Genomic DNA, 26072 nt, shown 5'->3' with positions numbered 1-26072 from the left:
TGAGCATCCTGTGTTTGAACGTCGCCACTGAGCCTGCCTCAAGTAAGGAGAGCAAGTTGTGCCCTAGCACGAAGCCAGGACTGAGGATGGCTTATAGCAGAGCGTGGAAAGGACGAGTCCTGGCCAATCCAGGGAGCCTCGGGTCACATCATGCCTGAAATCCACCCGGCCACTGAGCTTCATTCAGGTCATGATGCAAACATGCCCCGTGAGAAGAGTCAAACCACCTCAAAAAAAGAACAGAGTTGGAGGACTCCCATCTCCCCATTTCAAAATTTACCCCAAAGCTCCAGTAACCGAGACAGTGTGGTATTGGCATAGGATAGACATCGAGACCAATGCAATAGAATTGAGGTCCAGAAATTTACCCTCACATTTGTAGGCAATTGATTTTTGACAAGGGAGAAGAGACGATTCAAGGGGGACAGGATAGGTTTTTTTCAAAAGATGAATATCTTTATGCAAAAGAATGAAATCGGACCCCTATCCCATACTATATACACAAGTTAACTAAAAATGGATCATAAACCTAAATATTAGAGCAAAACTATAGATTTCTTATTAGAAAGCTTAGGTGTAAATCTTCATGACTTGGGATTATAGTTTTTGCAATGTGATGTGATGCCTAAAGACAAGTAACCAAAGGAAAAAAATAGCTTAACTGGATTTCATCAAAACTAAAAGCTCTTGTTCTTTAAAGGACACAATCAAATGAAAAGACAACCCACAGAAGGGGAGAAAATATTTGCAAACACATATATCTGATAAGGGACTTCTATCTAGAATATATCTTAGAATGCAACAATTAAAAAAACTCCAAATAATCCAATTTAAAAGTGGACAAAGGATTTGAATAGACATTTCTTCAAAGAAGAGATACGAATAGCCAATAAGCACATGAAAGATGCTCAATGTCGTTAGTCACCAGGGAAACGCAGAGTGAAACCATAGTGAGATACGACTTCACACCCCCTGGGATGGCTGAATTATGAAAGACAGACAATACCAAGTGTGGACAGGATGTGGAGAAATTGGAACCCTCACACATTGATCATGGGATTGTGAAATCATGCAGCCACTCTGAAAAACAGTTTGGCAGTTCCTCAGAATGTTAAATATATAATTACCACATGATTCAGCAATTCCTCTCAGTGGTATCTAGCCAAGATAACTGAACATTTATGTCCGCACTAAAACCCGTATGTGCATGTTCATGGCAGCATTCTTCACAACAGCCAAAAAACCCGGAAACAACCCAGATGTTCATCAACTGATCCACTGGTCCACACAGTGGAACATTATTCAGCCCTAAAAAGGAATGAAGTAGTGATTGATACCATGACGCGGATCAACCTTGAAAACATTATGCTAAGTGAGAGAAACCAGATGCAAAATGTATCTTTTTGGAGTGAAGAAATGTTCTGGGTAGTAGTGATGGTTGCCCAGTTCTGACTGAACTGAAAACACGAAGTGTATGCTTTAAGAGGGGAAATGTTATGGCATGTGAATTATAGCCTAGTAAAGGTATTATTAAAAAGAAAAAAAAGATGTGCTCTGTGGTCAGTAGAAGCCAGAGGCAGGTCAGAAGTCAGGGACACATTCTCTGTACCTCGGCATCAGCATATGGCGGGTGGGGGGCTGGTCCTGGGGGGCAGTGAGAAGGGGAAGCTCAGGGGACTCAACCGAGAGTCTGAGGTTTCAACTGACGAGGCTCCCTTAGTCACTGAAATGTGTCCTCTCAGAGTGCACATGTGAGTGTAAATGCGTGGTCACACTGTGTGCATCTCCGTGTGTTTGCAGGTGCTTCTGTGTATGTTTCACGTGTATTGTTAGGTGTGTAGAAAGCACACGAATGTCCACGTGCGTGTGTACATTGTGCGCGCGTGTGAGTGAGTGTGTGTGTGTGTGTGTGATGTACCAGGGTGGGGCCACAAAGACCAGGTAGGGCGGGAGTTTCTTTATACCTGCTTCTGATCCTGCCCCAAATGGGAGCTCATTACAAGTTTGTCGAGTGACTAATAGAGGCCCCAGACCTACTGCCCCAGGAGTCTGTGTAGCCACGGAGGGGCAGGCTCATGGGGGCTAAATGTGAATGCACCATGAGCTGAGGCTCAGGAGAGGCTGAGGCTGGAGACCAGCCTGGGGTGGCAGGGAGGCCTCACCTGAATCAGGTCAAGTTTAGAGAAGAGGCCCATGCTCTTGGGCGTGCTGTGGGCAGAGGGGGAGCACTGCTGGACCATGTTGTTGATGGCCATTTGCAGGTAGTCGAGCAGCTGGTTCTGCAAGAGGAAGAGGAGGAGGAGGAGGAGGAAGAGGTTCTGGTTCTCTCCCAGCATCCCCCTGCCCCCTATCCCCAGCTCACTCAGGCCAGAGAAGCCACCTTCTCATCCTGCTCTGTGCTGCAATCCCAGAGGGCCTTGCTTGAGTCCCTCCCACCCCAGGGCCTGAGCATCCTCCCCTGCCATGAGGGACATTGAACTAACTTCCCAGAGGGTCCTCCTAGCTGGAGACACCTGTGGTCCACACCTGGGGCAGGGCCTGGGAAGGGTCTTGGAGGAACCTGGAGCTCCTCACTCTGGGCGGCACCGGAGTCCTAGACTTCAGGTCTTCAGGGCTGTGGCCAGCGGTGGCAGCCTTGCTTCCCATCTTGAAGAGAAAGATCCAGAAGGGGCTCTATAAATAGTGGCCAATCCACTCCCTCCCTAAGCCCCTTGGCTGGAGGTCAGCAACATGTAGATCCCTATCCTCATGTCTTCCAAATTAAGATTGCATGGGGACTGAGAAGCCCCTGCCTTTGCTGACCACACTCTGACCAGGTGGAGTGTGCCCCAGGCCTTGCTCCTGGTGTCTTCCCAGCAGCCCCTACGGCTGGGAGGGCACGGGCTCTGGTTTTAGTGAGGACCCAGGGACCAGAGGGTAACCAGTCCCCATTCCAAAGGCCAGGAAGGAACAGCTAGAGAGCTTAAGCCCAGAAATCCTGGCCCCTGGGCATGGGCTTTGGCCATGACTTATTCTTTCTAAATATTATTTTTCTCATCTGTGAAATAGATACAGAAATGAGTCCACCAACATTTAGAAGTGCCTGTCCTGGGTTAGGGGGCTAAGCACTGCCTGGGATGATCACAGAGACGTATGAATTCCTGCAGATAGTGCGTAATAACTCACTTAAATGCCACTGTTCTGTTGTTAACCACAAGCATCACAGAAGGACTGGGTAAGCACCCAGCTATGCCAAGCCCTGGGACGGGGCTGGGGATCCCAGCTCTGGTTCTTGGGAGAGCTTGTCTCTTGCCCCTCTGTGGCCTCAGTTTTCCCATCTGTAAAGTAGTTTCTGCCCCATCTTCGGGAAGCCCTTTGGAAGCAGACAGTCAGCAGGGCGAGGTAAGTGGGGGGGGTGTGTGAGTGTGGGGGGCGTGATGCTTACTGAGGAGACAGCAGCCCCCAGCCCTGCCCCCACCCCACCCCCATCCCACAGATCGGACTCACATTATAGCTGTCCATGTCCTTCTGGGAGGTGACACGGTGTCCCAACTGCCCCCACTGCTTCTGCTCGTGATGACATCGCTTTTGCAGCTGACACAGCCGAATCTTGAGGCTCTGCGATGGGAGAGGCTGTGTCACCTGGGTGCAGCGAAGTCTGCTGGGCTGGGCCTGAGGAGCTCACTGCCCCGGGGCGGGGGGCGGGGTCTGTGCCATGATGGGGGTGAGTGGAGGGGAAAGCTCTGGGTCTTCTAGCTGTTCAAGGCACCAGGAAAGGCCCGAAAGGGCATGTCCAGACTGACTGGGGTTTGAATGTTGGCTCACGGCCCCCAGAGCCCCTCTTCCTCCCGTAACCAGAGCCAAGAGTCTGTGCCCTTGTGGACGGCCTCCCGTGGCCCAGCCTGCTCCACACAGGGCTGTACGGGCCACACCTCACCGCGAGGCCCCATGGGGCGTGAGTTTGGACACGGGACATACACAGGTGTCCTCACTTCTCTGCCTCTTAGTCTCCTCCCCTGGAAAGTGGGAAGAAGAGCGCAGCTGGGTCTAAGGTGCGAAATTTAAGATGGGGTGGAAAAACTCAGCATATGCTTAAAATGAAGATAAATTAATTAAGATAAATAGTATCTTAATCCAATGTTTTTAAAAAATCAAAGTTAATACAAAGCATCCATGATGGACAAAATATTAAAATTTTAAATAAAGATGGGGTCCAACGAGCACTTGAATGCTCACCTCACTCACCTCCCCTTGTCTCAGGCCTAGGAATTAAAGCACTTAGCTCCAGGTGCTGGGGTGAGATTTAAATAAGATAAAGCAGGTAAACTGTGTCTCCCTCTGTCCTGCCCAATCATAGAGGGCCTGGCTCTCCAGAGGGAAAAAGGTGCAAAGTCATGTAGGTTTTCAGTGTGGCCACTAGGGGGCAGAGACTTGCTGCAAATATCACGCCCTGACCCTTTGCAAGAATCAAGCCATCCTCAGCCTTCCTCTCCTTGTCCCCTTCCCCTCCTTGGTCCCAGGCCCCAGCTGCAGCATGCAAATTCATCCTGCCATGCCTTTGCCTGGGCACTTTCTCCTGGCTGGAATGCCCGGCCCTCCTGGCAAAAGCTCTATGTATTATAAGATTAACCAAAAAGGACAGAGAGGTGACTTCTTGGGGCACGCACTTTGGCACTGTTCCGTGTCTCATGACACCCTATGAGCTAGGTTGCATTGCCATTTGACAGAGAAACTGAGGCTCAGAGAGGGGTCACCCTTGCCCAGGGTCATGCAGCTAGTCAGAGAGTGAAGTGCAATTGGAACCCGGTCTGTTTGAATCTAGAACTCGTGGCTTTTCTACCACCAAGAACACCTTTTGAGCATAAGCATTAAGTTTCAGGAGAAACCCCGAGTCAACCAGCAGACAGGGAGAGAAGGGGATACAGAACAAGGCTCTGGAGTGACAGGCCCACCCAGACCCTCTCTGCAGCCCACCGCTGCTCTGAGCCTTCCCCCCGAGGTGCAGAGGGAAGGGGGGCCCCTCTGCCCCCAGTCCTATGGGCTAAGGGCAAGGGACCAGGCTGCAGATAGCTGTTACCGGGATAAGAGCCCTGTGGCTCTCCTCTAGAGACTCCAGCCTCTGGTGGAAGACCTGGCTCATCTCGGAGAAGGCTTCCAGATGCTTCTGGATGTCCTGGCTGATTGTGAAGAGCTGCCCATAGTGCTCCACCATGGTCTCCACCAGGACCACCTCTGGCTCCTCTGTTTTCTCCCCTTCATTGTGGCCTAGGGAGACAGCCATGACGGAGTGGGTGGGCACAGAGAGCCCAGCCCTCACCTGCCCCTGCAGGGGTGATGCCAACGATGTGGATGGGACTTCTGCCACGGCTCTGCGATTCCAGCCGCAGGCCCACAGTTGAGAGGCGCCAGCCGACCCATGCGGGGCTTAGCCCAGGACAGCAGGTGCCCAGCTCCCTCACCCACCACCGGCCTCTTCAATTAACATTTGAAAGGTCCCCTAGCAGCCGAGAACCCAGATTCTGGAGCCAGGAGGCCCAGGGAGACAGGAGACGGTCCCCAAGGACCCGGAGCCTTCACCCCTCCTTGGCTTGGTGCTCAAAGCTTTTTGGTGCTGCTCAACCTTCCAGTCACCATCTCCCAGCAACCCCTGCCATGTCCTGGTGCTCCAGCCCACTGGAACTCAACATCCTCAAATTCACCATGCAGGCCTCTGGCTCCAGCCTACGTTGGTGCTGTTCCCTCTGCCTGAAATACCGTTCCCCTTTGCTGACCTCATTTGAGCCCCATGAGAGGCCACCTCTTCCGTGAAGCCTTCCCTGACATCCAGGACAGTTTGGGGGGCTCTCATCGCTCCACAGCATTTAGTGCAGCGGCTCTGAAGTCCAACCAGTCTGAGACCCAGCCCTACCACTTCCTGGCTGGGCATTTTGGGCAAGTTCCTTAACCTCTCTGAGCCTGGGTAACACAATTCTCAGAAGCTCATAGAGAGGGGTAAAAAAGATTTTCTAAAGAGGTTAGCACAAAGTTAGTTAATAGTCGTTAATAAATGGTAACTTAATAAATGGTAAGTTATTCTTATTATTGATGACGTTGAGCTAATGATGATAAAAATTCACGTTTGACCCCCCCTTCCCTTTCCTAACAAGCTTCTGGCACTGACAACAACGGGCTCCAGTTCTCATCAGGATAAAACAAACACAAAACCCATTTCTGGTGTCTGTGTAAGTTTAGCTGATCATCGCAAAACAAGAAACCAAAACCAGAGACACACAAAATAATGGCAATCATAGCTAACACGTACTGGGTGTTAGCTGAATGCCGGGCACCACACCACAGGCTCATGAAGGATGAGTTCATCCGATCTGCATAACCGGTCTTGTCCCCCTTGTACAGATCGTACACCAGCACCTCGAGAACTTGCCTCCAGCCACACTCGCGGCACTGGCAGGTCCCGGGCTCACCGGGCAGGCTCGCGTGGCCCCTGTGCCCTGTCTCTCCACTGTGGCATCGGCCTTTGTGGGTCCTCACTCTGCAGATGAGGTCAAGGCTCACACCGCGCCCTAGTCCCAAGGCTGAGAGGTGGCCGTGGAGACGAAGCGGCATACGTACCCTTAGGGATTATCTCAAGGACCTTAATCAGATAGTCTTCAAAAAGCTTGTGCTTCTCGACCTCTCTCTTCAGCTTCCTCTGCCTGCAGAGACATTTCAGTGACAGCAAGACACGGTTTGGAGGACCCCAGGTCGTGAGCTCTTGCAAGGCCACTCTCTGTGGATCTCCGGCTCAGACCTGCACTGGGCGGGCGCACCCCCCCCATCACCCCTGCTGACTTAAGCCTCTCCACCCCATTTCCTGCTGAGCAAACGGAGCCACAAACAGTTCAAAGAGCTGCCGTGGTCAGGCGTGAGGAAGGAGCACCAGGGAGAGGGGAGCCAGTCCTTCTGGTGTGGGGTGGGTGGGGGGTCTATGGAGCCTCCCTTAGAGGCTGGCCTGAGCCAACCCCCCCCCCGCCCCCGCCAACCAGCTGGTGACCTGGCTAGGTGCTTCACCTCTGTGCTTGGCTAGCCCATCTGTAGCGACAGTAACCAGAGCCCCTCCCTCACAGGCTGGCCGGGATCATGCGTGGGGCGCCCAGCACATAGCGAGCACTCAGTCTGGGGTTGGGGACCCCAGCACCCCCGGGAGGGGAGGCAACTGCATGCTGCTGCCTAGCCATTCTTGACTCTTAGGCGAGCCCCTGAGCAAGCAGAGTCTCCAGTCGGTCGCCTGCTCTGTGCCCAGTCAAGGTCAGCGGTCAAGGGCAGAGGCAGAGTGGGACCCGCCCCGGTCAGCGGGACTGTGGTGGGCTCTGGGAGTGACTGCTCAGGGACCCAGGGCAGGCCTCTCTGCCTCTCAGGCCCCGCTTCTCATCCATAAGGTCCTGAAAAATGCAGGGAAAAACCATTTTTCCCCACAAATACCATGTGGACCCTGCGCACCATGGCGTCCAACCTTAGTGGGGTCAGGAAGCCTGAATAGAATCTGATGGAAGGGTTGGACCTTTTCTCCACAAAGTTGCTCACAGACACATCCTTTTGCATCTGATTCAGGCTTTTATGGGCAGCCTGAAACTGACGGGCTGCCCGGAGGGTGAGGACCCAGGTCTCCACTCCGAGGCGGGGGGAGGGGGGACAGCCTCGTGGGTTGACTTTAGAGGGGCTGAGCTGACAGGTGCAGGGGATGGCCACCCACAGCCCTGCCTCCAGGACAGGAGACTAAGCCCACAGAGGGCCTGGGAGGACCCAAGGTCTGAGCTCGGGGAGCAGGAGCCACGCCCCCCCACCCCCTCCCCACGGCTGCCCCTCCTGTTTACTTCCAGGGATTGCTCCCCTCCTTGTCCCTTCCCTGCCTGGCCCTCAGGGATGTTTGCTCAGTCCCAGCCACCTAGTCCAGTGAGGACGCCACTGGGCCTGGGGCAGGGCCACAGCTGGGCCTGGGACTTCTCGTACTTCGCCTGGAGCTCGCAGAGTTCCTGTAACAGCACCTGCAGGTCCCTGTCCTTGTCGCTGCTAACGCTCCGGCCAGCCCCCTGGCTGGCGTCCACGGCCACCAGCATCGCCCCTCACCACCCCAGCGGGAGGACGAGGGCCACTTGGGCCAGGCGGGAAAACTGGTCAGCACTTTCTCTCCCGACTTTCCCAACAGCCCCCGGAAGCCAGGTCACGTTCCCAGTTCGTGGAAAAGGAAACAGAGGCTCAGAGGGGGACTGTGACCAGCTCAGGGACACACAGCAGGACTGAATCTGGACTTGAGGCTCACTGAAGCCAATGTCTGCGGTCTTCTAATAGGTGCTGGTTTCTCACAGCATTCAGGAGACAGCCCCAGGGTCAGGGCTAGGGGCTGGCTCAGAAAGCAGTGTGCATGGGGTGGGGACACCTTGGTGGCCTATCCTACCCACCAGCCCTCCACCCATTTCTGCATTCAGTGACATCACATACTCTGAGCGTGTAGAGAGCTCATCAAAGGAGCATGGAGGGGCGCCTGGGTGGCTCAGTTGTTAAGCAACTGCCTTCGGCTCAGGTCATGGTCCCAGGGTCCTGGGATCGAGTCCCATATCGGGCTCTCTCCTCTGCGGGAAGCCTGCTTCTCCCTCTCCCACTCCCCCTGCTTGTGTTCCCTCTCTCGCTGTGTCTCTCTCTGTCAAATAAATAAATAAAATCTTTAAAAAAAAAAAAAAAAGGAGCATGGAGGCTGAGGCAGACACTTTGAATGAGTTCATGGTCAGGCTGGGAAGGTGGCCTAGTTAACAGGTAGTTTCCACACGGCCTGGCAAAGAGCTCTGGACCATTTGCCTAAGTCTGGTTCCCGGTTATGGCCCAAAGGAGAAGAAAGTCTCCCTAAGCCTGCCATTCATTGGCCATCTGCTGGGCCAGCCACAGCATAGGGGTGGAGCAGGGAGAGAAGGGGAGAGGTTGCGTGGTCAGTCTCTCCAGCCCTGAGCATCAGACACTGGACATGAGCATAGGGAAGGAGGAGGGGGCCCAGGTGACTCATTCACAGCTCCAGGAGCTCAAAGCCATTGCCGCCGGGCCGTGACATCATAATGCTGGCCTCTGTCCTATGATGTGTCCATTGCAGGATCCACCTGTGAATGGAGGGCCACCTTCTCCGTGGCCTACCCCCGCCTCCCTGGTTCAGTTCCCAAGGACAAGGGGGAGAGGCATCGGTGACCCCGGGGGGGGGTGTCTCAATTTTTTGTCCCTTCTCTCAGGCTGGTCAACTATAGGCAAGGTAGAGGTCATTCTTCAGGCCCCACTTTGTGCGCTCCCGCGATCCCACTGGCGTGTCCCAGGACTCTCCCTTTTACCTCCTTCTACCTGATTGTGGGTGGCTGTAGCTCGAGCCCTTCCCTAGCGAGGGCGCTCAACAACCCAATAAGGCTCAGCTCTGCTTGTGGCTCAGAACCACACCTGACCCAGGGCAGGGGAGGGGGCAAGGTGAAGGAGGCTTCAGGCCCTCAACCTGGGACCTGCCCCTGCCTTCTGGCTTGGCCCTGGTGCCTGCGGTTGGGGCTGCTGGGCCTGTGGCATTTGGGGGGGCTGGGCCCGGTGCCCATCCCTGATACCCCAACTAGCCGTCCAGGCCTTCCCCAACAAAGGCCCCCATTCAGTCAGAGCCCCTGGGCAGGGGCAGGGATTGGGGCCTCTCCTGGGACACACACATCAGCAGGCCATGGAGTCAGTCCCTGCCTGCCCAGGAGTCCCTGAGCAGGTCTCAAGGGAGCTGCCTCTGTCTGCCCTCCGTGGTTCTAGAGCCTCTCAAACATCTGATGAGCACCAACTGAGACATGAAGGTTCTGGCCTTGGGTTCATGCATGGGGAATGCTGGTACACACAGATGTCTGGGGTTCAGCGTTGCCCAGAGAGTCAGAACCGGCCTGGGGGGTTGCTGGGAGGGTGGGAGGAGGGCTGGAAGAAGTCCCCTGCAGAGTTGACAATGTCTGAGGTGGTTCCTGAGGATAAGAAGGAGCCAGGAAGTAAGGTGGGAAGCGTATTCCCGGCAGAAGAAACAGGTGGGATCAAGGTTCAGAGGCACAAAATAGCATCCGTGGCCCGTGGGAGCTATAGGCAGATGCTTAGAGGTGAAGGTCGGGGAGGGGGTGGTGTGGCTGCCGCTGGAGAAGCCATCAGCAGGCACCAGGGTGTATGGACCGGGCTCTCCAGCTGCCTGCAACAGAAACTAACAGGCTGCTCTGGGCAACAACAGCATCTGTGGAAGATAGGAGGGAGGCCACAGAATCAGAAGAGCTAAAGACCCAGGCCTGGGGAACCTAAGGCTCAGGGCAGCCCTGGAGATCCAGGCAGCAGGAACTCAGGGGGATACCTCCCCAGATGAACCCTCCCCTACACCTTGCCATCAGCCCCTCCATCCCCAAGAATCAAGGTCCTTAGAGAAGGCACCCAGTTGGCTGAGCCTGGTCATGTGCCCGCCCCTTGGCTTAGACTGACAGTCACATCATAGGCGCTGCTTTGGGGGCTGGAAGTTTCCCAGAGCAAATCCCAGGCCCTTTGGCTGGAGGCTGGGCAATGGAGGCTGAGCAAGTGCTCAGCACACGGAGGCTCAGGGAAGCCCGGGGAACTTGGGCTTCATCCTGAAGACAACAAGCCGCTGGAGGGTCCCAGCTGAAGGAGTGGCCTGGTCAGACTGGCATTTTGGAGCGTGCCCTGGGGCTCAGAGTGGAGGTGAGCCAAACATTTGTCAGGACACTTCTAATGTCATGTGGCATGCCACGAGGTCAGAGCTGTTCTTTCACAGTGGGGAAACTGAGGCCCAGAGAGAAACTTGCCCAAGTCCTCGCTGTTGGGAAATTGTTGAGCTGAGCTGTTAATCTAGAAAGTCTGGGAGGTTGGGTTGCTGGGACTTGGATACTGATCCAGTGGGGATCCCACAAGCCAGGACATAGGACATATTTTAAATGTCACCCAGATATTCTTTACAGTTACAACTCTAAAAGGGTGAGGGGGACTGCTCCCAGAGAGACCCCATTAGTGCCTCTGGGCGTTGCATCTTCACCTGTCAAGGGCAGATGCCTGTCCCTCCCCCCGGCCCTAAGCAGATGCAGGAACAGCCTGGCCAGACCTCCTCTCTCCCCGGGGCTCAAAAACCCTAGGACCGCATCTCCCTCTCATTTAGGGCCCTAAACGACTGGACCCAGTATGGTCACAGGCAGCAGGGGGTTGTGGGGAAGATGGAACAATTTACTTCCCAGTAAGGATTTTATTTTGGGCCTCAAGTGTCCCACACCCACACAAGGCTGGGAGACAGACTGCGGCAGCTCTGGGAATATTTCTCCCTACCAGGCCCTAAAGAGCGATTCTGCCATGATTACCCGGGATTGACAGCTATTTTGGATTTACTGCTGCCTGGCGCTCTGCCTGGAGTCTCTCATTTACTTCTCAAAAAGCTCCTCCAAGGTCGTGGAAGCATGGCTCCATTTTGCAGAGGAGGACAATGAGGGTCTATGGGGCAAAGGAACTTGCCAAGGCACCTGGCTAATAACTGGTAGCAGGATGGGCTCCATAATTCGTGGAGCCTAGTGCGACCTGAAAGTGATGGGCTCCTGATTTAAAAAATTAAGAATTTCAAGACAGCAGTGGTGGGACACAAAACCAGTTATGGGCTCTTCTGAGCGCGGGCCGGGTGCATAGCTGCCCTGCAGGGATTTGACCTCATGCCTAGAGATTCCAGAACCTGTTAACTCTACCCTTGCTCCTTTCCAAACTCCACCCCCTAGTCCACCTCAGAGCCTCTGCTGGGCTCTGGCTCTTCCTCTTCTCCTCCCAACCCTACCCTCACCCAGCAGGCTGTAGACCCCACCCTTTCCTGATTAGGGGAAGCATTGGAGGCTGCCAGGAACTTTAGACCACAAAAGAAGATCCAGGTGGAGAAAGGCAGAGGGATGCACCTGGTGAGGGGCCAGGTCTCAGACCCCCCATCTCCTCTCTCCCCTGGGCTGTGGGGGAGGTAAATCCAAGACAAGGCTATCTGTTGCAGAGAGCTGGGAACCTTGGGACCTGGGGGTACGCTTCAAGGGCAGAGACACAGTTAAATGGCAATAGAACCCCATTTTTTTAAGCTTTAACAAGGACTCCCGGGGCTGGAATTTGACCCCAGGGCTTGCGTCTCCCAGTGCAGCAAAGGGATGGCCAGATAAGGCCTTTGGCCCAGAATTCCAACCCTGCCTGCCCTGCAGCCCCAAATGTCCCCAAGAGGGACAAGACCAGCCCTTGGCCAGCCATAGGTGATGCTCAGGATGCAGAGTGAGGCTGTGCAGCCAAGCAGGGCTACCACCTGTGTGACCTTAGGAAAAGTACATAACCTCTCTGAGCTTCAGAAACTAACAGGCTCCTGGGCAGCTCAGTCGGTTGAGCATCTGACTCTTGATTTCAGCTCAGGTCGTGATCTCAGTGTCCTGAGATTGAGCCTCATGTCAGCCTCTGCACTCAGCATGGAACCTGCTTGAGATTCTCTCTCTCCCTCTCCCTCTGTCCCTCCCCCACCCCCGTGTCATGCACTCACTCTCTCTCTCAAAATAAATAAATAAAATCTTTTTAAAAAAGTAGATAAATGTAAAGTGGAGATAATTACAGTACCTAGAATGAAATGACATAATCTACATAGAACGCTTAGCTTCATCTCATTTTTGTAAAAAAAAAAATCTGTGTGTGTGTGTCTCTGTGTGTCTCTGTGTGTCTGTGTGCGTGCATGCATAGAAGAAAGTCTAGAAGGCTATGAATGAAATTTGTAGGCCTTATTTTAGGGGCAGGAGATGAGGGCAAACTTTTCTACCACCGTAACTCTGAGAACAGCAAGCACCTGGCACATAGGTGTTCAATCAGCCTTAGTCTTGATTCCTGGCCCTCCGTCCTCACTCCCTTTGGGTTACAGTGGTGGTGACCCCTAGCACAGGACCCTTGTTAAGAGCCTCGCTGCTGGGGTTGGCTGGCAGAGTGACTTCAGGGAAGGGGCGCAGTGTGTGTGAAGCCTGGGTGTGGCTGTAAGCAGGGGTGGGGGGTGGGGGTGTGGCTCTGGGTGGGGGTGGGTGCAAGGAAGACAAGCATGGCCTAATAATTCTGCCTGAATTTTGCCAAGACCCGGCACTGCTTAGCGTCCCACCCCCTTACTGAGCTAGGATCTCAGAGCTCTGTTTCTATCCCCTGCCTCCCACCCGAGGGACTGAGAAGGCAGAGAACCAGAGTCGCCCAGGGCCCAGGAAGCAGTTCGATGATGGCTCTTCTTCTGAGGCCCCCAGCCCAGCTTCTGCCCTCCTCCCTACCCTGCACCCGGACAGGGTTCAGGTCCGAGAGCGGGGGATTTACCCCAGCAGGTCCTGAGACTCTCTGAGACCATCTTTGGGGCAGCTCTCTGAAGACTGGGTCCTCCTGGGGGGACCCAGTGGGGGCTGGACCGTCCGACGTCTATGATGGTAACAGCTTGGCTCCCCTCACTCCCACCTGCTGCATCTGGGAGGAACCGCCCTCCTGAGAAGAGGCGTGGGAAGGGGCTGCCCTGACCTGCCGCACCTAGGGCTGAATGAGGGCAGCCAGGGATGGCATTAACCTTTCCTCTCAGTCCCCAGCAAGAATTTTCATGGCAACATGGGGAAACACTGGGGTGCAGGGGACAGAATGGACTTAGGGGCCCACAGACCTAGACTCGTATCACACCTCTCCCACAAATCCATTCACTGGCCCACCCTGGTCCAAATCCTCCTCTCTCCAACGTGGGCCAACACAACGGCCTTCCTTGCTGGCCCTCCTGCTGCTCTGTCCCCAGCAGGCCATTCTCCACCCAGCAGAGGGCTCTCCTTCGAAAGCAAACCTAACCTCCCCATTTCTCTGCCCAAAACCAGTGCTATGCAGGTAAAAGTTTGACCGTCAGCTGCCCAGGGGGCAAAGCCAGGATTTCCATGGCATAACCACTCCACCATGGCTGATTTCAAGCTACTAATAGTTTACGGTCCTGCTTGCAAGAGTCCTGAAGATTTAACAAGTGATTCTCATGAGCTGCCATGAGTTGGCTGTAGTACCCCACTGTTTATAAAATCCGCCAGGGGTGCCTGGGTGGCGCAGGTGGTTAAGCATCTGGCTCTTGCTTGGGTTCGACTCGGGTCATGATCTCAGGGTTGTGGGGTCAAGCCCCGAGTTTGACCCCACGCTCAGCATGGAGTCTGCCTAAGGTTTCCCTCTCCCTCTGCCCCTCTCCCTCCACTCTCTCTAAAATAAATAAATACATCTTTAAAAAAAAATCCCCCAGTAACTACAAATGAAGTTCAAACCCTGGCTGACCAGATCCTAAATGGTCCACAGTGGCCATTACTCCCACATTAGTCTTAGTCTTCCCCTGACCCACCCCAGGGCCTTTGCACCTGTGATTCCCTCTGCCCAGAGCACTGTTCTCCTAGCCCTTCATGGTGCTCTCTCCTCCCTGCCTTTCAGGCTAGCTCAGATGCCACCATCTGAGAGTGAACTTCCCTGACCATGTCGAACAACCCTGGTCTCCCCTCACTCTCGTTGAGTTGGATTTTAGTTCTCATTACTCTGGATCGTCTTCCTGGAGTGTGATCTCCATGACGGCCAGGCCTGGTATGAAAGTGTCCCCCATTGGAGTCTCAGTGTCTAGGAGAATAGTACTGGACACCCAGCGGGCGCTCAGGAGACGTGTGGGTGCAGGCAGAGCTCTGGAGATACACGGCTCTGCGTGTGAGTCACCCCTCCCCACTAACCCTCTGCAGAGCCCTCAAGGAGTCACGTAATGTCCTCGAGCCTTGCTTTCCTCATCTGCAAACGGGGACAGCAATGCCTATGTGATGCAGCTATTAGGGTCTAAAGACGGCTGAGTGTAAGGTGCTCAGTATAGGGTCTGTTATTAGCAGAGGCTCAGAAAATGAGTGGCCTCTTCGCTTGCATATATCCAATGACAGGCGGCTCATCCCCTCCCAAAGTAGTCTTGTCCACCTCTGGGCCACTCCGACCGCTAGAACATCTGCCATTCCTTACGCAGAGTACGGATGTATCTCCCACAATGTCCTTCCTTTAGTCCTGGTTCAACCGCCCGCCACACAGTCTCTGGCTCTCACCACCACGTGATTAACATAGGAGCACAGACTGATTGAGCCTGTTTTGGTGTGGCAGGGACACTGAAGGCAGACGTGATGTCCCTTGGCAGCTCTGCTCTACACATGAGTTGTCTGGCCTTGGGCGAGTCCCTTAACTTCGTTGAGCCTCAGTTTCTTCCTCTGTAAAATGGGGTTAATGATAGTACCTCCCTCATAAGTACCTGTGGGAACTAAGTTAGCTGGTAAACACGTAGACTTAACACCTGGCACATAGTGCTCAAAAATCAGCCGATCCTATTCCTATTACTCTGCCCAGTGCCCGGCCCACAGCCTCCGGGTCCGAAGACATTTCTAGTGAAGGCCAGGCCCTCTCTTGAATGCTCTCAGCCAAGCTGGCAAAAGGGCCAGTCTGTTTGGGTCACCTACCCCATCTTCACCCCTAGCTGTGAGAGCTGACCCTCCCCGTGGACAAGACTCAGCACTTTCCATAGTCCCCCCGGGGGTGACCTGACCATATGCTGAGCTCAGAGGAGGTTGGGGCCCCAAGCCTCTGGGACATGAGCAGCCTTGGAGTGGGGGTGCTGAGTGTCCCTGGCTGGGGTGGCTTCTGCCAGCTCCCTGGGTGGCCTGGACCCAGCACTTTTTTTATTATCCTTTTTTAAGGGAGTCTTGATGGTGTTGGGTGAACACGGTGAAAGAGACCAAGCAGGGGCAGCAGCGAGAGGCGAGGAGGACCAGAACAGTGCTGCATCCTGAAAACAAGGAAGAAGGGGGACAGGGTGAGGGGGAGTGGGAGGGGAGACCAGATCCTGCTCTGACCCCCCAGCCCAGTGCCGGGGACTATGATGGGCAGGCCCACCCATGACTTTGCAGATGTAACTAAGGCTTTGATCAGTGGGCCTGAGACAGGGGAGGCCCCTCGGGGGGTCTGATCTAATGGCAGGAGCCCTGGAAATCTTCTTTCGCCGGTAGGGGAAGAGTGATCCTGAGAGATTTCCCATGGGAGAGAGATTCAAGGTGAGGGAGGTTCTCACTGGCTGAGATGGAGGGGTCATGGAGCAAAGACGGGGGAGCCCAAAACAGTCCCCAGCTGACTGGCGACAAGCAGACGGGGACCTCAGTCCTGCGTCTGCCAGGACCTGACTCCACCAGCAATCTGAACAAGCCTGGAAGCAGATTCTTCCCCAGCAGCTGCAGAGAAGAGCCTGGGCCTTGAGTTCAGCCTTAGGGGACCCCAAGAACCCCGACATCTGGACAGGGACAGGAAACACTGTAAGAGACTTTCGGGACTTCCCGAAACATTGTAGAGGCTTTCGGGACTTCCCAGGCGTGAGGAGCAAGGTCAATGTGGATTTCAAGGCCATCACTCGACCTTTAGATTCTAAGCATCCCAAAGCCAGGAGAGTGTTTCCAGATGCAATCCCACGGGCTTCCTAGGAGGGCCATCTATGAACCCCGCTGAGCATGCTGGGGGCACCAGTGGCTTCTGGATGTACGGTAGCACCACACTGTGAGCAGCATTTTCCCTGAGTGGGGCGTGGTGCGGGGCTGGGCAGCTGGTCCTCAGGCCCTGAGAGGCCTTCCCAGTAGGGCGTCCTTGGGCATCACCGAACGCAGCCTGCAATTCTCGGACAATCTGTGCCTCCCGGTCCTGAGGTTTGCCAACCCCTCTGACCTGGGAACAGGGTGGCTGGCCTTGGCCAAGGTCAGAGGACCAGCTGGTCCTTTTTGAGGACGGACAGTCTGACTCAGTGCCTCTGGCCAAAGGATCGGGCTTGGATTTAGGGTGGGTACCATTTGCCCCGTTCAGACTCCCTCTGTCCTCAGTTGATCACCGCCTCTCCCACAGGCTCTGTCCTTCACAGTTTACAAAATCTTTTTCGCAGCAAGATCTCACGGAGGTGCAGGCCCACAGCATCCCATACTCAGGAAAGCTGAGTCTCGTGCTCTGCCGTTGCCGCCTTGGAAGTCTTGATGATCTCTGAACAAGGGGCTTGCATTTTCATCTTGCAGCAGGCCCTGCAAAATACGGAGGCCTCCCGCTCTCTCCCCTCGCCAGAGTCCCAGCCGAGGAACAGTGAGCACACCCATTTTACAGGGGGAACCTGTGGGCGCCTCCGGCATAGGGAGCTCGCTGGAATGCACGCCCTTCCAGGAACAGGCAAGGGGCTGGGGAGAAGCTCTGTTGCCGAGGAACAGAACTTGCTCTCCAAGGAGGGACTGGGAGTACTCTCTGCTTTTCGGACTCCCTCCCCCTCACCTGTTTTCCTGAAAAGCACCTGCGGCACAGAGCTGTAAGTGCCCGTGAGCCCCGGAGGGCTGGAATGCCTGTGTCCTCCGCGGTGTCCTCAGGGCCCAGCACACTCAAGGTCACATACTCGGTGGGCTCCCAGTGTCATTCAGTGACCAGAGAATGGACTGGAATTAGAAGAGAAGACATCCTTGCCCAAGGTCTCGAGCCAGTAAGCAGCAGAGCTGGGTTCCAAAGTGGGTCAGTGGACTCCGAGTCCAGTGCTCACCCCTTGGCCACACAGCTGCCTCCAGGCTCTCTGGCCCCACTTCTGGGAGCCATGGGACCAGGGCGCAGGGGATGGACACCGCTGCAGGTTGGGAGCTGACCCCTGCCTGTCCCTTCAAGGGGCCATTTGAGAGGAAATTGAGCATCTCTTGCAAACTCGCGGCATATAACAGACACTGTGGGTGCCCCTCTTGGGTCCCCCACCCTGACTACTCAGTGCCCACCTTCAGCATTGCACCTGCGAGCACCTGCATGCCTCACTCAAGCATCCTTTGCCACGTTAGAGGCCAGAAGTGCCAGGGAATCACCAGCCCTCACCCGCCAACCGATGCGAGGACTATACACACCCCACTCAGCCTCCTGTTACAGGACGACTCTGAGGCTCTGGTCCCACACTGGCTCCCAGAGTCCCCTGCAGGCTTCAGCTTCCGCTGCCCACAGTGCTGATCGGCCCCAGAACATGCCCTTCGCTGAATTTCCCAGCCTGTCGGAAATTACAAGTGGCCAGGGGACCACGAGCTAGCCAATATAACGTGAGGAGTGTCTAGCACTTCCAGGCCGGGCTGAGAGAATGTTCTGTGTGTCATCTTTCTTGCTCTCTCTCTGCTTGTACCTCCGTGCCCACACACGATGGTGGAGCCACCCACAGACGTAGCCTGGGTCCCTGAGTCACCTCCGGGCGGAGAGCCCTGTGCTGATGAAGAATAGCAGCTGCGTGTAGATTTTCAGGAGCGAGAAACACACTATTGTGTTTGAGCCATGGTATGTTTTGGGATTTGTTACAGCAAAAACTATTTCCTAATTCAGAGGATGAGAGGTTGGGCGTCGGGAAGGGGGCAGACCTCGATTTAGTCCTGACCCTGTTTCTCACTGTGTGAGTGCCCTGAGCAGTCCTTAATTTAATCTCACTGCAGATTGCCCTCTAGGAATCACCGTCCCATGTTATGGATGAGGAAGCTGAGGCCCAGAATCACATGGCTAAGGAGTGAGAGAAAGGGCATTCAATCTGACTCCACACCCAGTTAAAGTTCACAGGAGGACTCCAGATCTTTCTAATGCCCTCTCTCTCTCCAAATGTCCTTGTCCTGGTTGCCAGCCGGGGAGGAGCTCTGCTGTGGTCTCAAAGCATCCAAGGACCTGGATGCTTCTGCCTGTCCTCCTGGGGACATTTTAGGCGGTGATGCCAGCAAGTGGGGAGATATCTGGGTCTGTCTCATCTTTAGGTAACCTTCTGGTCCCCAGGGCAGGGCAGGGCAGGCTTCCACTGTCCCAACTTGAGAAAGAAGCAGCCCCTAATCCTGTCTCTGCATGGCAGGGTGTTAGGGGTTCAAACCCACCTATTCCTCTACTTGGGTAGCTGGAAATGCTCCATGACCCGAGGGACACGTTAATGTATCAGTCAAGGGCCCTGCAGGTAGGATTGTCAGATTTGGAAAGAAAAAGACAGGCTGTACAGTTGGATATGAATTTCAGATAAACAGCAAGGAATTGTTTAACGTTAAGCATGTCCCATGCCATATTTAGAATATACTTATACTAAAAGTATGTGTTACTGGGGCGCCTGGGTGGCTCAGTTGGTTAAGCGACTGCCTTCGGCTCAGGTCATAATCCTGGAGTCCCGGGATCGGGTTCCGCATTGGACTCCCTGCTCGGCAGGGAGCCTGCTTCTGCCTCTGACCCTCCCCCCTCTCATGTGCTCTCTCTCTCTCATTCTCTCTGTCTCAAATAAATAAATAAATAAAATCTTAAAAAAAAAAAAAGTATGTGTTACTTATCTGAAATTCAAAGGGAACCAGGCATCCTACATTTTATCTGATGACCCCAGCTGCAAAACACCACAGGCACATGTGTAAGGTAAATAAAGAGAAGTAATGAACTGGTAGAGGTGGGGACGGGGTCAAGGGCGCCAAGACAGAGTGAGGCATCCGGAGTCTGGCCCGACAGGTGCCGCGGCCATGGCAGATGGAGTCCCTGTCGGAACCATGGTGCCAAGCAGAGGAGGGACTGGAGAAATAAATACCCTGCCCCCTTTCCCTGGGTCCTGCCCACCTGGCCTCCCGTTGGCTGGACTCAGTCAAAAGCCAGAGGGCGAGGACACTTGGGCAAAGCTCCGTCAGCCTGCCAGGCATGGAGCTGGGCACAGACGGGCAGGGCAGGACCTGACAGCAAAGGAGGGAGCCAGCTCAGTCTAGAAAAGGAAACCGGGGTTTCTTCATCTCCCTTGGGCTCTGTCCCCTTGATGATGTGTGCAGAGGACACTCCTTGCCAAGATGGGCGAGGACAGGGACAGAGTTGCAGATACTGCACACAGGCCCCAATCCTCCGTTAAGAGGCTCTGTTACGAGTCAGGCAAGAGGCGCAGAGTGAAGGCCAAGCACTGGTGGCCAGATGTCCGCGGGGGCCTCTCACCAGCATGGCGTCGCCGTGATTGGCTGCAAGCTCCTCAGGTTCTCGGGACCCTTGCATCCAAACTCTCCCCTAAGATGCCTGTGCTCTCCCGCTGTCCAAGCCCCCTGCTCTCCCCACCCCTATAGCAGCCACCATCCGGGAGCCCGGCTGGCCGCCCTGGGAAGTGCAGGCGGACGGGTGGTCACCTGCGCAGGGCTGGCCCTCCGCACCGCCTGCTCCCACTGCCCTCCTCCCTGGGCCCAAATTCTTCACTCTGTCTTGCAGAGGTCCTCCGCCTCCTCTGAAGGCCCCCAAATGAGATGGGAGTCACGTCTACCCCACGCTTTTATCCAAGGATTTCTCAACAAAGACAGCTGGCTCCCTCCCCCTTTCCCCCCTCTCCCCTCTCTCTCTCTCTCTCTCTCTCTCTCTCTCTCTCTCTCTCTCTCCCTCTCTCCCTCCCTCCTTGGGCCCCACCCCAGCCCCTGCACCTTGCACTAGGCTGTAGAAATGAAAGAAAAGACACTAATTCTGAACTGCTTAAAAACCTCCCCGTGCTGCTCTTGTCGAGGGAGGATAAACCGAGGCGGCAGCCGTCTACAAGCTAGGAGTGGGGTCCGCATAGACGTGGGGCGGCCGGCACCGGGATCTTGGTCTTCCCAGCCTGCAGAACTCTGCAGTCTGTGGCAACCCCACCTCAGACATGTGGACGGACGGATGGACGGACGGTGACAGGCGTTAAGGAATGGCTGGCAACCTGGGAACCCAGTCACTGACTGAGAGGCGCAGCTACCCGTCACCCTGGCATGCTGACCTTGGGCTGATATATGAGCCTGCGAGAAGGTCCGTCTTCTGTAGGCCAAAAAAACCCCCCAAACCAAATCCCAAACCACCACTTCCCCTTGTCTCTCCCCCGTCCCCCATGAAGTCCAAGCCCTTGGCATGACTCACAAGGCTCTCCTGATCCGGCCCCGCCAATTCCTCGAGCCCACGTCCGCCCTTCCCCACAGCCTGCACCCTGGCCATGCCCATCTCCCGTGCTTGCCAAGGGGGCCACCGGCTTCAGTGCCTCGGACCTTGACTCCTGCTGTGCCCTCTGCCTGAGCTGCCCCGCACCCACCTGTGTCACCCACACACGCTTCTTCTGCCAGGACTCGGGGCGAAGGGCATCCCCTTTGCTGGAAGGCCTTCCCCACCCCTCCCCCACCCCTCCTCCCTGATCCATCCCTCCTCCCACTCCTCCTCCCTGCCTCTACTCCCCCTTCCACCCCTCCTCCCTGACCCTATCCTTCCTTCCACCCCTCCTTGCTGCCCCCACCTCTCCTCTCACTCCTCTCTGCCCCCTGCCCCCCTCCTCTCTCTGTTTGGGGCTGTACCTCCCGACAGGTAGGGCTCGTACATCCCAGCAGCTGACACTGCTTCTGGCTCTTAGTAGGGCTCGTGGCCTTTAATTTGTGCCTTGAGGATGGAAATCGGAATCACAGTTACTGAGCACTTGCCTCAGGCAGCCACTGCCCTAGACTTTTCTTGGAGTTACTCATGTCAGCCTTAAACCAGCCCCACGAGGAAGGTGCTCGTTGTGACTCCGGACCAACAGCTGAGAAGGGCCTGCTCCGAGCCGGGGAAATCAGCTGCCTCGTGTACAAGACACACAGCGGGAGCACCACCCGCCCCGCCCCGCGCCCCTGCTCCGCGGAGCCTGGCCGAGGGCCAGAGGGAACGGGCATTCAAGTCCAAGAGGGTCCAAGGGCCCGAACGTGCAGACAGGTAGAGCGCCGGTGGGGGCATCAAGTGAGAAGAGGGGCTGAGGGAGGTGTGTGGGGCTGGTCGCGGGGCCTGGAGGCAACAGGCATGAAGCTGGGCCTGTTTAGATTCTCCCAGGACCCACCTTTCCCCCGGGGGAGGCGGCAGCCCTCAGCCAGACGGGCCCCGGACGGCCCGGGCCATGGGCACGGGAGAGGGTTCTCTCCTGGGTCACACTGCAGAGCAGACACCTGCTCCTGTCGGCCCGGTGCTGCTGGGAAATACAGGCCCAGGGGCCCCGAGGGAAGGCCGAGGACTGAGGGGCCACAGAACAGGCCCTGCATGGACAGAAGAGTCAGCTCCCCTCCCAGGAGCCCGGCGGCTGGCAGCGCCTTGTAGCTGCGGGCCGGCCGCCCCCACCCCCGAGCAGAGCCCTGGCCGCGGCGGGCAAGGGTGTGTGCCCGGGTCACACGCTCTTCAGCCACCAGGCCAGGAGCTATGACAGTGCAGTTTGGGGCCGATGCTGGCCGGCGTCAGTGGCACCAGGAAAACTGGGAAGTAAGGGACAAAGGGAAAGCACAGAGCGAGCGAGAAAGGAATTTTAAAAATCTGAACTCTGTACTAACTGAGCGAATTTGGGAAATGCATCTCAGTCTCTGAGCCTCCATCTCCTTAGCAGTAAAATGGGGACAGTCACATCCCCCCTCCCCGGGGTGTGAGACACATCACGCCCTCCTTCCCAGTGCCCGCTCACACCAGGGGTCCCCGGGAGTCTGGGGGGGTGTGTGGAACCAGCCTCCCTCGGTCACAAGCAACACGGTGAGTGTGCGTGGGTGTGAGAGGGTCTTCATCTACAAAAATCAACAGCAAGCACATTGACTGAATTCTGGCCAACAGCCATTATTTGGAAATTACATATGATTAGAGGTTGAATCCCAGGTTCAGAGACGCTTCCAAAATCATTCTTATCCCATTTTTTATTTCTGTTTTGAAAATACATAGGTAGGCTCGATTTGAATTCCAAATGACAAGTAGGATTCCTGATCTCGGAGAACAAACATGCATGTGTGCACCGACCTATAGCTGCTCATTCTGGTTTCACCAACACTCAAGAGTTTGGAAGGGTCTGTATTCTTAACAGCGCCTCTGCTCCATTTAGGGCTCCAGAGAGGGGAAAGATTTGCATAGGGTCGCACAGAACTTTCCAGAAGGGCCAAGACCAGCATGCTGGTGGCTAGGTCCAAGCTCACTTCAATGTGACAGGTGCCTTCGACCCACATGTGCTCACACACACACGCACTATGAAAGCACAGAGAGCCATATTTCTAGAAAACAGGAGACTTCAATAGCTATTTAATATTTTCATAAGACTAGTTATTCACCAACTATCATGCCAGCTGGTGGGTTAAATGCACCTCTTTTCTTCACTTAGAGAATGTGAGCTCTGTGTGGGTGTGGTATGCACCTGCATGCGCGTGTTTGCATGCACCAGCCACCAGCAGGAGTCTGGCCCAGCAGAGCTGAGACCCACCTGGGGCCCCCCTTTCCTGCTAAGTGGCGAAACCCCAACTGTCATAATGATCACCAAGGCTGTTCCTTCTGCTTTGCTTACACCGCGACTGCATTTCCCTCTGCCGGTGACCTTCAGGGCTGGTTTACGAGCCCGTTCAAGGAGCCATTCCTGTAACAGTCAAAGGCATTTGAAATCCAAACACCTGGCCTTCTTGATGGTGGCTATCCCTGAAATCCAAAGCCACCCCCAGGAGCTAAGGGGAGACCCCTGCCCTTTCCCTCATCTGCTCAGTGCAGACCTCATTTTCTTCCCACCGGCCTTTTTCCCATGGCAAGCCAGGCTTGCTCCACCACAGCTCCATGGACATTTGGACTGTTAATTCTATTTTGGGGAGGCTCTTCTGTGCTTTATAGGGTGTCTGTTTGCTTATACTTTGTAAGATGTTTGGAAGCATCCCCGGCCTCTACCCACTAGATGCCAGGAGCAACCCCCCTTCAGTGGTGGCTACTAAAAATGTCTCCAGGGATTGTCAAATGTCCCCTGGGAGGTAATTGTCCCCAGTGAAGAGGTACTGTTTCCCTGCCAGCCACCATCCCCTCTGTCTCTATAAGGAAGTTTAAGCTAATAACAACCACTAACATCTGTAAGTCTTTATTCTAAGGAAGATATAGATGCTTTCTTATGAGATATGTCATTCTTCCTTCATTTTATATATCAGGAAGCCAAGGCTCAGAGAGGTTAAGCAAGTGGTCCAAGGTCACACAGCGAACACATGGTAGAGCTGGCGGATGACTTCAGAGTCTGGACTCCTGGCCACTGGGCTCCACAGGGAGATCCAGGGTAGTCACCTCCCAAGTGATCCTGTGCTGGGAGTGGCCCCAGCCTGACCTCTTGGAGTGGGAGCAATGAGGCACAATGACATTGACCCCCAAACTGCCCATGCCGCTCACTGGAGCTTGTGGTCTGTTGTAAATCACATCCTCCCCACCGAGCATTTCTGGGATTCTCCAGGGGGTAGCAGGCATCTTAAATGTGGGCCTGAGGAGCTCCAGCCCCCCCTTCTGGGCTCATCTTCCTCTGGTGTGGTGGGCTTCCTGCCCATTTGCCCAACAACTGGGGAGGTAGGGTCCGCAGCTCGATGTGACGATCAACCGCTAAGGTCCCACCGTAAGCTTGGGAGGAAGCTTCGGGGAAGGCGGGAGTGGGTTTCCCTTGCTGGCCCCTCCTGCTCTCCAGCTCCAGTTCCCTTGCCTCAGAAGAGGATGCTGGGCAGATGTGCTCCTACGATCTTCCCCTTTCAACATTCCTTGCTCCTCTGCTCTTGCAGTTCTGTGTGGGACAGAGGCTAGTGGGCAGACGTGTCACCAAGTTCAGGCAAGTCCCGGGAGGGTCTCGGGGTCTCCACCTGTAGGAGTGGGATGCTGACTCTCCCCTTGGGACGGCGGGTCCACCCCCTGCCCTATCACACCCAGAACCCAGGCCCTCCTCAGCAGAGCAAACCCAGGGCCGTCCCCAGAGTGGCGGCGCTGGCTGACACCTCTGTGATGTCGCATCACCGGCCACTTTGGATTCCCCCAGGAGCGGGGCTGGGTGGAAAGCTAAAGCCTGGGAGCAGTCCACTGCCCTGCAGCTGCCAAATCCGAAACAGCTGCGTGTCTGGAGCGGCCCCTGTGCTCGCTGTGAGCTCTGCCTCCAGAGTGGCGGGTCCAGCAACTGCATTCGAGAGGCATCTGTCCCCCCGCTTCACCACAGTGACAGAGCGAATGGGTCCGCGACCGGCCCCAGCTCTGGCCGGATGGTGAGGGGCCAGCCAGCAGCTACTGAGTCCAGCCGGCCCTACGGCCTCCGACACAGCCGGGGGCTCATCCCTGGGAAGGAGGCTGGTGGTAGGGTCTGCATGCAAGGATCCTTTCTCTCCTACCAAAGGGCAATAGGAAGCTCCGGGCCCTGCTATGGATGGACACAGTGATGTTCATAGAAAACCTGTTCCCAGCAGTTAACTTGGGTTGAACTTTGTTTCTGAGTTCCCAAGGGTGACTCAGACATGGTGAGATCAGGCTCTGGAGGGGGCCAAGAGGCCTGACCAGCTGATAGGGCCAGCAGCCTCCAGGATGGATCAGCCCTAGGCTCACTGGCTGCCTGAGCTCACCTGACCGGTGGGAGATGCCCTTCCCTCCTACACAGGCCCCTGCAGGTGGCAGGTGTGGAGGAAGAAGTCCCAAGACTGAGTGTCTTCTGAATGCTGAGCCCCAGGTGGGCTCTTTGAGCCCTGGGATCTCATCAAACCCCCTAAGAGCCATCGGACAGAGGAGTTGTCACTCCCATTTTTCTCTGAAGATGAAACAGATTCAGTGAGGTGCGGGGCTGTGGCCAGCGTCCTGCAGCAAGGGAGGAAGAGGCGGGGATTATCCGACCCCGGTGCCCGTGCTGGAAACGGGACGGCGTGGCGCTCACTGGGATTGCACGTGCGTGGCAACTCCCGACAAGGAAGATACCATCTGCACAGGGTTGGCCAAGCATGTCCCTACCAGGCCCAGGACACCCTCCAGGGGCAAGGCATCCACTGGAGGAAGTCAGAACTCTCACCCAGATGGGCCTGGACTCCAGGGTTTCTGCTGCAGCTGGGCCTTTCCTCAGGGGCCGAGAGCCAGGAGAGGTGCCAGATGGCCTCACTCTGCACTCCTGGGCAAGGGTAGAGCAGGGAGCGGGGAGGCTGGCTGAGCCCATGGCTCTGCCATGTCTTTCTGTCTGTAGCTCTGTCCAGGCCCCTCTTGTCTGCAGTCAGTTATGGCTCAGGGAGGCCCCCAGCTGGTTTCAAGAACCCCATGGCCCAGGA

General features: G+C 55.5%; 1 protein-coding gene across 1 annotated transcript in view; it reads right to left on the bottom strand.

The window, feature by feature from the left end:
- Positions 1 to 666: 666 nt before the first annotated feature.
- The window catches only part of CCDC197 (coiled-coil domain containing 197), a 30700-nt gene continuing 5294 nt past the window's right edge, over positions 667 to 26072 (bottom strand). Inside the window, exons 2-7 of the mRNA XM_064571529.1 lie at positions 6589 to 6671; positions 5057 to 5244; positions 3487 to 3597; positions 2527 to 2646; positions 2163 to 2279; positions 667 to 1308 (exon numbers count right to left, since the gene is read on the bottom strand). Coding sequence (XP_064427599.1) covers positions 1303 to 1308; positions 2163 to 2279; positions 2527 to 2646; positions 3487 to 3597; positions 5057 to 5244; positions 6589 to 6671 — 625 coding nt within the window. The 3' untranslated portion in view covers positions 667 to 1302. The remainder of the gene's footprint in view (positions 1309 to 2162; positions 2280 to 2526; positions 2647 to 3486; positions 3598 to 5056; positions 5245 to 6588; positions 6672 to 26072) is intronic.

Source organism: Mirounga angustirostris, unplaced genomic scaffold, assembly GCF_029215605.1.
Source record: "Mirounga angustirostris isolate CCGP_5_RB_7025 unplaced genomic scaffold, mMirAng1.0.hap1 SCAF_9, whole genome shotgun sequence".
Lineage (NCBI taxonomy): Eukaryota > Metazoa > Chordata > Mammalia > Carnivora > Phocidae > Mirounga > Mirounga angustirostris.
The sequence above is the reverse complement of the archived record's forward strand: the minus strand, read 5'-3'. Positions and strand labels throughout refer to the sequence as shown.